Source organism: Penicillium alfredii (genome assembly GCF_028826965.1).
Source record: "Penicillium alfredii strain IBT 34128 chromosome Unknown utg000007l_segment0_segment0, whole genome shotgun sequence".
Classification (NCBI taxonomy): domain Eukaryota; kingdom Fungi; phylum Ascomycota; class Eurotiomycetes; order Eurotiales; family Aspergillaceae; genus Penicillium; species Penicillium alfredii.
Window position 1 is genome coordinate 17,041 of NW_026622704.1, and position 13,182 is coordinate 30,222.

At 49.0% G+C, this 13,182-nt stretch overlaps 5 protein-coding genes across 5 annotated transcripts; 3 read left to right on the top strand and 2 right to left on the bottom strand.

Moving 5' to 3' along the window:
• Positions 1–1,667: 1,667 nt before the first annotated feature.
• On the top strand, positions 1,668–3,122 carry NUU61_004668 (alpha/beta hydrolase; the record flags this gene model as incomplete). The annotated part of the gene is made up of 1 exon (XM_056655250.1): positions 1,668–3,122. One exon carries the CDS (start codon positions 1,668–1,670, stop codon positions 3,120–3,122), a length of 1,455 nt encoding a protein of 484 aa, XP_056510863.1.
• Positions 3,123–4,155: 1,033 nt separating this feature from the next.
• On the bottom strand, positions 4,156–5,023 carry NUU61_004669 (uncharacterized protein; the record flags this gene model as incomplete). Its single annotated transcript, XM_056655251.1, has 2 exons — positions 4,156–4,660; positions 4,728–5,023. 2 exons carry the CDS (start codon positions 5,021–5,023, stop codon positions 4,156–4,158), a joined length of 801 nt encoding a protein of 266 aa, XP_056510864.1.
• An 849-nt stretch (positions 5,024–5,872) lies between these two features.
• Positions 5,873–6,701, top strand: NUU61_004670 (uncharacterized protein; the record flags this gene model as incomplete). The annotated part of the gene is made up of 2 exons (XM_056655252.1): positions 5,873–6,114; positions 6,176–6,701. 2 exons carry the CDS (start codon positions 5,873–5,875, stop codon positions 6,699–6,701), a joined length of 768 nt encoding a protein of 255 aa, XP_056510865.1.
• Positions 6,702–6,717: 16 nt separating this feature from the next.
• Positions 6,718–7,491, top strand: NUU61_004671 (uncharacterized protein; the record flags this gene model as incomplete). The annotated part of the gene is made up of 1 exon (XM_056655253.1): positions 6,718–7,491. The coding sequence occupies one exon, from the start codon at positions 6,718–6,720 to the stop codon at positions 7,489–7,491; it is 774 nt and encodes a 257-aa protein (XP_056510866.1).
• An 866-nt stretch (positions 7,492–8,357) lies between these two features.
• On the bottom strand, positions 8,358–12,290 carry NUU61_004672 (uncharacterized protein; the record flags this gene model as incomplete). The annotated part of the gene is made up of 2 exons (XM_056655254.1): positions 8,358–10,040; positions 10,095–12,290. The coding sequence occupies 2 exons, from the start codon at positions 12,288–12,290 to the stop codon at positions 8,358–8,360; spliced, it is 3,879 nt and encodes a 1,292-aa protein (XP_056510867.1).
• Positions 12,291–13,182: the final 892 nt, after the last annotated feature.

Sequence of the window (13,182 nt, forward strand, 5' to 3'; positions counted from 1 at the left end):
AGGACCTTCGCTATCGCTTTATTTATCTTTTATAAATACTAAAGAAATTACTTTTGGGCCTCCTCGAGATCAGACGCTAACTTTCGTTTATTTTATTATAAATCATCCCACTCCTTATCTATATAGAAACTCCTCTTATAAGTATACCCGCGACAAGCATAAGTCGAACACTTTTTACTCTTCACGAAAAGACTTATAATATAACACTTTCCGCGAATAAGACAATAATCGTATAGGAAATCTATAGGGTAACTAGTTCGTTTAATCCTATTACCTAAACGAGCGTTATCAGCGTACTTATTACGCTTCGGTTTAACGGTAGTACGGGGGGATATAACGGAACAATATTGTAGGAACGTATCTAAAAGGGTCACACCGAGAATTTAAGGACTTTTTGAGGATAAAAATCTAAAAGAGAGGGAGATAAGATATTACGAACCAAGCTACCTCACTCGCGCTAATAGGGGTATAGGAGAAAACCAGAGCTAACCAACCCCGCAGTAATAATATAAGATAATAGGGGTATAGATCACGTAGTAATATACCACGATCCGTTGCTAAAGAATAGTATATCGGATAGTATATTAGTAGGACTACTACATACCCGTATATAGTATACCATAAACAAGGGCATAGAATATTCGGCGAAGGATATATAAGGACACTCATTCATCGTGTATCTAGCTCTTCGCGTTTAACTCATATTATCAACCTCAGTTACCAGTTTAACTCAGATTGTCTCGTTTATACTATAATCCTCTCAAGACAACCCCTTTAGTGGTGAAGCACCTTCGGTACTTCTATCACTAAGCACTCCTCACCTTAATCGTTCCTCGATACCTCAACAGACCCGAGCCTATATAAGGCCTAACGAATAAGGCAACAGTACAGTTACGAGGCCGGATATCGTTGGTACTAGAAGACCCTTAGCCTTCTAGTATAACTAGAAAGACCCACGTGTCTTAGTATCTTAAGAGAAGTATACCTTCAGGTTCCAGCTAACATCCATAGGTGACCAGTGCGTAACACCGATACCCACAGAATTCCCTGCTACTAGAAGGTGTCCTAATACGTAAGACCTTTTTTCCTATATGTTTTGTGGTAAGCAGCGGCGTCCTACGTATCATATACAATTCTTTTTTCTTATAAGATTATTACTTGAGTTGAAATTAAACAGGATTGGGAAACTAAAATAGAACAAATTAAAATATAAGCTTTGTACTACTAAAAAAGTGGCTCAGTTGTGCTTTTTAAAATCACCTGCAGTCGACCCACTCCGGCGGTTTTTTTTTTTCTTTCTGTAATCAAGCACAAACCCGGCCTCCATTCTACCAGACTACAGTGGGTCCTTAAGTTAGGCTCTGCGAGGCAAAGGCAGGAGGCATATGACTAAAAGGGGTCTCAAAAATGAGGGAATTATTTTACCGATCTCTCAATTTCTTGGGGCTTACTGTGGGTCTTCCGGGGTGTAGTCCAAAATAGCAACCCATGGGTCAAAGCCTATCCTACCTATTTTACATCTTGCTTACTAGGTATGGATTAGTCCAAAATTCGGGGCAAATTAGGCTCTAGGTAAGCTTTGTGTCAGCCTTGGGTTATCATAAATACGTCCTTTTCCCCGTTTCTATAAGTGAAACAGCATCAACCCAAAAGAAATCACCTGAGTCATGTTTTTATCACGGTTATTCTCTTCAACCCTGGTACTTTCCACCCTCTTGGGCATTGCTCATGCAGGCCAAACTCCCTCCACTGGACCCATTACTTGGAAAAAGGTGACGGCTGAGTTCGACCGTGGAGAGTTGAGTGTTCCAATCGACTGGAACAAACCGTCTGGCGAAAATGTCACCCTTGGAATGCTCCGTTTCAAAGCAACGAACCAGTCTAAAAAACTGGGCAGCTTATTCTTCAACCCTGGCGGACCGGGATATAATGCGACCATGTACGTGATGGCCGCAAAGGAAGCCTTCCCGGTCCTCTATGAATATTTCGACATTATTGGTCTTGATCCGCGAGGTGTTGGCCTCAGCTCCCCCATCAAATGTGACCCGGATATCTATAACGAGCGGGTGTCGCCCTATCCCACCACCAACTCGGGGCTTGATGCACTGGTCAAGAAGTACAAGTCACTTGGGGAGAGCTGCTTGAAGAAGTCTGGGTCTTTGGTGAAGCACATGGATTCCGTCAGTGTTGCGAAGGATCTGGAAGCGATTCGTGCAGCCCTGGGAGACGGTAAACTCAACTATCTCGGCCTTTCGTACGGAACCTTGATCGGCGCCATGTACGCGGAGCTTTACCCTCACAATATCCGAGCAATGGCTTTGGATGGGAACATGGACCACAGTGTGACTCCTACTGCCGATCTAATGGCCAAGGCATCCGCTTACGAGACTGAACTGGTTCGATTTTCGGAATGGTGTGTTTTGAACTCGACTTGCCCACTCAAGGACACCGACCCCCTTCATCTATTCGATGAGCTCGTGGCGCAGGGAAACAAAAAGCCCATTCCTGCGCCTGGGTGCAAGATCAGCGGCACTTGTCGCGAGAATGTGACCGGCGAAGAGTTGCAGGAGAATTCCGGCAAGTGGCTGTGGTTCAAATATGGAGTTGGTCAATTTGAGACATCTTGGACCGACTTTGCTTTTGCACTGTTGCAGGCGAAAGAAGGAAATGCGACTCTACTGTCTACCTCGCTCGCAGAAGGTCCCTCGTCGAATTCGTTTCAGAGCACTATGATCCATTGTGGCGATTGGGCTCATCCCAAAAACTCTCTCGCGGATGTCAAGTACAAGCAGCAGCTGACGGCCGCCCTTACGCCTCATACCGGGAGTACCGCCGATTCATCGAATCAGTGTATTGGGTGGCCTTTCCCCCAGCAGAACAAGGAGCATACCGCCAACATCCATGGCACTCCTCGTATCCTCCTGACCAACGCACAATATGATCCATCCACGTCGTACATTTCGGCGAATGGTCTTCAACAGCAGATCAGCAACAGCACTCTCCTGACGCGAAAGGGAGATGGACATACTTCCTATTTCCAGTATGGAGAGACGAGCCGCGCCATTAGCTCTTATCTCATCCGCCTGACTGTTCCCGAGCCCAACACGGTTCTCGACAGCTAATTGTTCCTGGATGACTCGGTGTTGTCAGCCTGTAGGGCCGATTTTCTTATGTTCCATTTCTCCTTTACCAGTGGTGTGTAGCTTTGGTTCTTTTTAGATGCCTAAAAGATGACACTTTTTTTGTATTTTAAACCTTTCGCATCTATAATATAGTATTCTTCTTCTACCATTGCTATGGCGAGTGGGAAAAAAAAAAAAAAAAAAAAAAAGCTAGTTCTTAAGTCCAGTCTACATGGATAAACAAGATCATGAAGAGAGAAATGAATTCTGTGCCCAAAGAAAGCTTCAGGCCTAAATCAGAATGCGAACCGTTCCTTTTTTTCCCCCTTTATCGCCCCCTTTTTTTATGCCTCACAAAGAATGGGTGCGGATCTCCATATGGGTTCTCGCCTGGAGTAATTGTATTTTAAGCGAGACATTCATGCATCTCGTTCACCCTCGCCTTCGGGCACTGACCAGAGTAAGCAGCATTTGAGTGGAGAAAAGAAGAGTGTGTACGGTGGGGTCCGAAACGAGGACTATTCAAAATGGGGAGGAAGTCGACCTAGACCGTATCTGCTATGGATTTTAGCGTGAAAACTGGTAAGCTTGAGTGCCTCAAACAATCCTGCAAGAATAAGCGCTACCAAGCATTCGAGTGCCTCCACCCGGTTGGGGGTCAGGGGGGCGATGAGGTGACTAGAGGATCCATGGATGCGTTAGCTCCATCTCTACCAGTTACCAGAAAAGATATATTTAGGTTTAGCGTCCCGATTAAAGCGAAACTTCGGTACCAGTCCAAATCCTCGTGAGAAGCTTCTGCAATCTCGCGGACAATTTGATATTAAGCATTTAGGCATTGAAACGCAACGCCATGTTCAAATGAGGTGACCAGAACTTTTTCACATACATTTCATAACTGTAAATCTTCGCTAGTTGTATACAAAAACAGTAAAGAATAAAGACAAAAAAAAAGATGATTCTCTAGTAATTCTCCAGCATACCCAAGTAGTCCTTAAAAAAAAAGGCTATCGCTCAACTGCATAGCACCCCTTTAAGCATGATCATACTTCGGCTCCGAGTCCATCGGCACGGAGGTGGGCTGGATGAAGTCCCTTGAAAGGACAGCGGACATCCCAAGCACCACGGTGATCACCATGGCAACGATCTCCTCCAGCACGTTCATGCAGAGGTAAATGGTAGTGTTGCCGTAGTAAACGTCAAAGTGGCGGTTATTGGAATAATCGCTCATCGCCGAGTACACTACCCGGACGAGCAAGAAGGGGAAAGAGAGAACAAGGGCGAGGAACAGCTTCTTCTGGAATTGCCGCAATGCCCCATGGAGCTGGAGGAATAGCCAACTGGCCGTGAGAGCGATAATGGCGAAAACAGCGAGGAAAATCCCCATGGATGCCTTGACGATCGCACTTGCATGAAATCCATCGGCTGTATTGTCGCCACTGGTGCTACTGACTCCCGCGATGCCGAGGATCAGACCAATAATGCAGACGATGCTCAGCACGTTGAGATACCGGAGAGGCAGTCTTCCGTCCGCATCGCTGGTGAAGAGATACTCGTTAGCCCACATCCGGCAAGAATTTAGGGCTTCCGCGGCTACCAACTCACATTTGTCGCAACAATCCGACGTAGGTCAGTAGCAGGGGTGCAATGCCGATCATCTCGCACACGATTCTGGCAATCTCCACATTTTTCGAGTCATGGTTGATGCTGATCAACGAACAAATGCTGCCAGCGATCCGGATAAGAGAAAGGGTGACGGGGTATCGCCAAATCTTGCTGCCGACCCTCCAGCCGGTTCGACGCCAGATGAAAATCCCAGCAGCAGTGACGAATGGGAATATGATGAGCTGAAGAATAGCGACTCCATCAGCGTAAGTCACAGTACCCGGTTGAGAGGCCATTGGGTAGTAATAGATTCGTTGGGCAAGAAGTAATGAGAAGTATAAAAATTGATGGGACGAGTGTCGAGAAAAGGGTCGTGGTAGTCTGGAAAAAAGAAAAGAACAGGGTTATCTCTATCCTTTTATAATTCTATGATACAGAATTTTTTTTTTCCCTCTCTTTCCCTCGTTATCTCATCCTGTAAGACAGGCTTATGTCGAATCTCGCCGTTGACTGGACAAGCATCTTGAATTCCCGAAAAGTACTAGTGCGGAAGAACAACGTGTATAGGGCTGGCACTATCCGGCCAATGACCGTGGGTCAAACAGCGACTCGTGGCCTTTAGTCAAGCGATTCTTCACCGGGTTATGTGAGTGCTGATCTTGTGGAGTGACTCTAAAAAAAAAATTGAGGAAAGTTAACAAAAAAAAAAAAAAAGGGGCCAACGATAAACTTAGCCCCCAATGCCCCTAATTAGGGGCCGTGGCTATACTTAGTAGGCCTAGCTCGTGGAGGCCATTAGCACACACACTATCCATGGATACACAGCCGCTTGGCTGAACAATGGCCCCCAAACTCAACCTACGTAGTTTTCGACAATTTGCCCCTGAGGCTGAGGGGGAAGAAGAATCAGCCCTATTGCTTTATTTCTTTATATGCAAACATCCCGTTGGATGGGAGTGCTTCTTTAGGTTAAGCCTTTCTGCAACTCCGTTGCGTAGCGTAGCGCTGACCCGTTCCACCTCCTTTTCTTTTTGCCTTTGATGTCTACCAACGGGAGAGACGCAGCATACTGTGTGAGCAGCAGAGAGTTTCCTCGCCCCACATTTCGTCTCCGATAAACCCTCTCTTTTTTTGTGACCGTAGTGATGCCATCCTCTCGGCCGTCGAGGAATTGTGGCAAGTGCCGGGCTATCAAGCGAAGGGTGAGTTTTGTGCCTGCTCTTCCCTCTTATGTTCAAGGTCTCTCTTCTTCGCCGGAAAAAAGAAAGGAAAAGGACGAGTCCAATGCTAATCGTGATCTGGATAGTGTGACCAGCAGTATCCTCATTGTGGCCAGTGTATTCGTGCACACGACCAATGCCCTGGGTACCGAGATGAATGGGAACTGGTCTTCCGGGATCAAACAAGTCATACCATTATGCGGTTTAAAGCAAACCGTGCAGAGACAGCCCCTTCGACCTCTACTGCCCTTGTGCCCAGGACGCCCCCGCGGACGCCCCCTGGTACCCCGCCTGGTACCCCCCTGGCTTGCCTCCTACCCACAGCCTGTGCCCCAGTGTGGATGAGATAGGCGTCAACTATTTCCTCTACCATTTGGTTATCGGTGGCACGTCCCCGTCGCTTGGATATCTCAACTGTGTGCCGGCGATTTATAGTACCGATGGCGAGCAACCAACCCTCATGGCCAGCATGGCAGCTGTCGGACTTGAGTCGTTAGCCAACGCTCAACATCCGGAGCTCGCGACGGTCGCGCGCGCAAAATACTGGGAAGCGATCGATAATGTGAACATGGCCTTGGCGTCGCCGACCGAGGCTCATAAGGATAGCACCTTGATGGCGCTGATCGCGCTGGGCTTATTCGAACATGTGTCGGATTTTGAGATATGGTATCGACATATCCAGGGAGCTGCCACCCTGGTGGTTTCCCCGGGGCAAAAGCCAATTCTCTCGCTCGGCGGCCATTTTCATGTTTAATCAAGTGCGTGCTGACATGACGGCGGGCTGTATTCATACCCTTCAGCCTTTCCCGAAGGATATGCTAGAAATGCAAGAAGAGGCAACCAAACACGCCGACGCCTCGAGTGGGTTCTGGCTCCTAGGAGTGCTAGCCACTCGGTGTGTTAATCTTCTCTCGAATGTTTCAAAAACGAAAGGAATGGAATCCGTGCTCAGCCTCGTGGAAGAAGGCATTGTGCTTCAGCAAGACTTTCAACATGTTCTTGGGCTCTTCACCCAACACGAACCATATACAACCACTCGAGAGATCCGTGGAGACCCAGTTCTTATTTATGACGGCCGCATTGATTTATACATGACCCCCTGGGCAATCCGCGTCTGGAATAACTCTCGAATGCTCCAAGTGGTTGTCTGCGAAGTGTTATTCCATCTCATGAACAGGATTCTCGACGCGAATATCACACCGGTCCACCGGGCGCAAATAATGACGAAACTCCACGAGACTTTCCAAATTTTATCAACTCTAGGAGATGATATGCTAGCCACTGTTCCGCAGGCTTTAGGGGTTGTATCGTCAGCACCTGACCTTGATCTGTACCTCGATCTCCCTGCCCGTGTCAGTGTATCGCGTGGCTACATGGTGGTCTGGTCTCTTTACACAGTGGGCAAATCCCCCGTGACAAGAAGTGAGACTCGGAAGTGGATTATTACGATTCTCAAGCATGTTGGTCACACTGCAGGCATCGCAATGGCGCTGCGGTTTGCCGATGATGTTGATGAGATAGACAAGTTGGCTGATCACTTGTAAGCTCTCAAGTATACCTTGTTATCTATTCATCTACATATTTTCCCTCGAATCCTGGTTTCCTGATTCGGCTTCTTTCTAGCCCCAGACTGGACCGTCCCCTTCTGTGGAATATACCCCTCTTGCGATACTAAGCCCCGTGCTACCAAACTGAAAATGATTTTCCGGATCTAGGCGATTCAAATAACCTCCTTCGTTGTTGACTAAAGCTGCCGCTGTTCAGCGAGTGTCTAGTGCGAAACGCAGGAACAGTACGCGGTGGAAACCAGTTGGTGGCCGGTTACAGCTGAAATGCTATTCGCACTTATTAGACAATGAAGATCTGAGAAAGAACATAGAACCGCAATAAGCTTTGGTATGCACAAAGCTTACGTGCCCGATGAAAATCAAGGCCCTCTTCGTATTTTTGGAGCTGACTCTGGAAAATATATATTCCAACTGTCGATGCATCGAGCTCCCCTGTATAGTTGACAACGAACGTCAAGATTTGCTAAGTATGTCGACAGCGTCAAGATGACCGTCTGTAAGTCTCAGTATTCAAGAATACCCAAAGAAGACCCAAGCAGCGATTCTAGATAATCTTATGACTCTACCTCTCTTTGCAGCCGCTTGCACCATTGTAAATCTTCAATGAACGGTTTGAAGCATCAAAGTCAAGACGATGAGACAGATGGTTTAGTTCCAACCAAACCAAGGAAGGACTAGGTCCTAAGAGCCTTCTAATCAAGTCTCTATGTGAATTTACCACCGGCGAAAATCATGATATTATTAGGGCTTAGGTCGGGACGGTATCAGGGGATTCCTCTCCAATATCTGCATTCCAAGCTCTTAGTATGCAGAAAACTCGACAATCATTCCACCTCCACAGATTAACCACTTTTGATGATCTCTTTGAGCGTCTTCTTTTCGGAATCCTGTTCAACCATTTCGCGGAACATGCCATTTTCCCGGCCAAGTAGCTCCTGCGGACTTCCGAACTCAGCAACTTGGCCGGCATCGAGCACGAGAATCCGGTCAAAGTCAGCCACTGTACTCAACCGATGGGCAATGACCACTAGCGTCGTTTCGCCCCTGCGAAAAGCAGATCGCACTGATTGTTGAATGAGCTGATCTGTACTCTTATCCACCGCCGATGTCGCCTCATCCAAGACCAAGATTTTTGGTTTGTGGACGATCTCCCGGGCAATGCACAGCAGCTGTCGCTGACCTGAAGATAAATTGTTACCGCCCTCCGTCACGGTTCGCTCCAGTGGGGAGGGTGTGCCAGCCTCTGCAAACTCAAGCTCTGGTAGCCACCCCACACTGTCCAATGCATGCACCAGCTCCCTTTCTTGGTAGTCATTGAAAGGGTCCAAGTTGGATCGGATGGACCCGCGGAAGATGACCGGGCTCTGGGGAATGACGGCGATCCGACTCCGGAGATCCTGCAGCCTGATTTGGGAAATGTCGATTCCATCCACCGAGATTTGGCCCTGGTCGGCCTCGAGGATCCGAAATAAGGCCTGCACAAGCGACGATTTTCCAGCGCCAGTGCGTCCGACCACGCCTACTCGCATACTCCCCGGAATGGAAAAGTTGACTTGCTGCAGCACAGGCGGTAAATGAGGAGCATGGTGGACCACCAAATCCGAGACTTCAAGCCTTCCCTCAGTGGGCCACGCTGCAGGAGCCTTGAGGCCTTTATAGTTTTCTTTTTCGACTCGGGAATAGTCCACAATCCGCTCCACGCTGTTCATGTCATTCTCAAGACTGGCATAGTACCCGATAGCTAGCCCCATGATGGTGGACATCTGCATGGTAAAGGTGATTGCAAATCCCGCGGCGGCAGCATCGACATTTCCCAACGACACAATCAACGCGGTCGAGGAGGCAGAGAACACGGCACCGATCATGCTGTTGCGGAACGCCAGCCACCGATTCAACAACAAGAGATGCCACATTGCACGGGCGTGGCAATCGACTTTGTCGCGAAAGAACTCTCGGTACTCTTCCACGCGGCCGAATGCTCGGATTACCGAAAGTCCTGCAATAGAGGAATCAAATTGACCAAGAATAGGGCTTTTAGCTGAGCTCTCGAATCGCTTCAACTGCCTCGCTGCCTTGAGGTACTGCCTCGCGTAATGCAGATACAGAGCCACCAGTGCGGCGGCAACCAGCATGATCTGGGGATTTACGAACACCCCGGCAACCATGGACATGGCAACCTCCGTTGCGAGGTCAAGCGTACTGCGCAGATCCGCTGTCAGTCTGGAATCGAGCACGCTGAGGTCGGATGAAAATCGATTCAAGATGCGACCAAATGGCGTGGTACTGTGCCATTGCAGAGGCGCCCGAAGAATCGTGTGGAGCATCTGATTGAAGAGCTTTTGGGAAGCACGATATGAAATGCGGACAATCAAGTAGCATCGAAGCGTTCCAATAATGCATGCCACGGCTGATAGTCCTAAGTAGATGGAAAGATAATACAGCAAGCCATGATGACTTCCTGTGGAATCGCCCGGGATACTCTCTGGGTTGCTGGTCTGGTTTGTCCAGAATTGTACCCAAGCAGCCTGAGGAAGCAGTTAGCGATGTCCGTCGCATTTTCAAACCAGCACTCGACTTACTCGGCCCAACATGAGCACACTGTACCCAAGAAACGACACGATCATCAGTATCCAGTCAGACGATCGGCCACCTCGGCTCACGTACGACTTGCACACTTCCCAGGCCATTTCTTCGCGCGCTTTGTCATCAGCTATAGTAGGAAGTTCGATATGGTCGATTTGTTGGTTGAAATCGGGCAGGCCGTCCGCATCGCCAACTTCGATGGTACTCAATTCGCGTATTTCATGACCGGGAACACCATCCACAAACATCCCTTCAGCAGACCCCTCCCGGAGCCGGACCAAATATTTGGCTTGGGGCAGACAGAGATCAATGTGATGGGTCACTAGGATTCGAGTTCTGTCTTGTGCCATTTCTCCTATCAAGGCGTGGCGATACAAGTGGACCCGGGTATGGACATCGACGGCACTGAGAATGTCGTCAAGAATCAGGGTGTGCGCTGAACTATACAATGCCCGAGCAAGACACACACGCCATTTCTGCCCTCCGCTCAAGTTTGCTCCGTTGGTGCCAATTTCGGTCGAGTCACCCTGGGGGAGCTGCTCCAAATCTTTACCCAAAGCGCATGCAAAGAGAACCTTGGAATAGCGACTTGCGTTGAAATGGGCTCCGAAGAGGATGTTATTCTTGATTGTTCCTCGCTCGATCCAGGGGACTTGGGGAACGTAGGCAATCCCTGACGAAACCTGCTCCCCCAATCGAACAGGTGCTGGTGCGTGGACACTTCCAGCGAGAATATCACATTCACCGAGGATTGCAGCGAGAAGCAGACTCTTTCCTGCTCCTGTGGGGCCACTGATGATACTTAAAGAATTAGGAGGAAATTGCAGAGTCAACCCTTTTAGATTCGCATCTTGCTGGTCGGTAGCAGACCCCGGCCACGCGATTGCTGCGTCTTGGAATTCGACGCTATTTGAAGAGACAACGCTCGAAGAATGATCTGGCGCGGCAAAGAATGTGCTGATGCGCTGAATACTGACAGAGGCGCTTCCAAACATTGCCATGACATCGGGCAGAAGCGACAGGGACATCTCGATCGAGTTCAACACGGCCACCGTAGTGAAGGCCGTAGTGGGGGAGAGTTTACCATTGGCCACGGCGTACACAGTCAAGGAAGTTGCAGAGAGCACGATCGGGCCCAGGAAGCACAAGGTGAACATGAGCATCTGCCACAGGTAGGTGGACCATAGCGAGCGCATTTCATCCTCTCGCAGGACGTGGATTCTCTTTTCCCACCGGTCTTCCAGGGCACAGAACTTGACATGCTGAATACCTCGCAGTATTTCGGTAATCATTGCCAGTTTGTGATCGCGGTCTCCCATCAGTCTGTCCTGACTTTCGTTGTACTTGGTCGCAGTGAACGAGTTGGCGAAGCCCATGATGGAAACCACAACGACACAGGCAAACAGACCGTTCAAGCCAAGCAGCTTGAAAAGAAAAACCGAGGCAATAGTGAGTTTCAGCGGTGTCTCGTAGAGTTGAAAGCACCAGCAAAGAAAGTCCGCCACGTTCTTCGCATCGATCGCAGCTGTGTTGACCGGATTCTGTACGGAGTCACTGCCCGGGGATTCGTCTTCATTGGAAGTTCGGCCTGCATTCAGTCGGACTGCCTTATCAAAGATCGCCACCGTCAGCAGCTCTTGTACCCCGACGGTGAGCTTGTTGTATGAAATCCAGTACTTGATCATCTCCAATATCGCCACCACGACCGATGACAGGCCCAGCAGGATGACAAACTTCCACAGGCGAATTTCATCACCCTCTCCTTTCTGACGATCCTCCAGCCCGGCGAGGATTTGCATCAAGGAAAACTGAGGAACGAAGCTGAGCACTGACAAGGCTACGGCGACGACTGCTTGGCAGATCAAGTGCCGACTTTGCGATCTCAGGATCATTATCCACACTCCTCGGGCCCCTGCGTTGTTGTTTTCACTCATCTGGCGGCAGGCACCCACACCACATTCCGTGCGCAAGCTGTAGGAGAGCTCTGGTAGATCACTCATCTGCAATGGAGACTTCTTGGATATTTTCAACAGTGTTTCCGCCCAGCTAAAGCTCACCCACTTCAAGAAGGATGCTGTATTTTCCCGGTCAACTTGATTTCCGTTTCGAAAGACATCTGGGCGACGTGGTATCGACAGATTCAAACAGGCGACACAGACGACGAGGGCAATCTGGAGAGCAGCGCCGGGCATTCGTAGTGTGTCGACGGGATTGGTCCTGGAGTTTCCACACAGCTGAACAGAAAGGACGATGACTACCACCACACAACTCGCTGAAGCTCGCAATCCAATGCAATATGGCATGGGGTGTGGCAGCTGCCGGAGTAGGACGCAACACTGCAGGGCCAGGAGGATCTGCCGGGGTATGAAGTCAGATTGGATGTCGAGCAAAAGATTGAACCCGGGTGAATCGACTTCTCACCCAAATTGCGGCCTGCAACAAAACCTCAATTGGCACATCATCCCAATTCCATGCCGAAAACCAAACCTGGGTACCTGATACACAGGCCCCAAGTGTAGCAAAGAACACTGCCAGCCAAGGAATCCGACGCGTGGAAGAATCCCTGACCGATTCTGTGGTTGCTTCGCCATCTTCGTCGGAGTAGAATTGAGCCAGCAACTGCATCGATTTGACATTTCTCCACCATGCTAAAGAGACCAGCTGTCGAATGGCAAAATTACTCAGCAGGGAGACCGTTACCAATCCGATTGTGTTCAAGACCAGATTGACGCCGCTCGGTGTGAAAGGGAGAAGAGAAAGGCGTTGTTGAAGCTCACTGGCCGTGGAGGGCGGTTGGAATTCGGCCTCAATTGAATCCATGACGCCGGCAAAGCTGCTCCTAGAGCGTTACCATCGAACAGGGCCGGTAGGATCTACGAGAACTTGGCCGGCAACCCTCGAAACAAAGATCTGACTGGATTGAGAATCTAAGATGAAGGATTACAACATTGATCTTGAACGCTACCACAGCTCATTCCAAATTGCCGAATCCCATCCACCCCCTTGACTTCAATAAGTTGCAGATCATCTATCTTTCAACTGACTTCTCACATAACTAACTAGTTAAACAAGTCGCCGGATAAC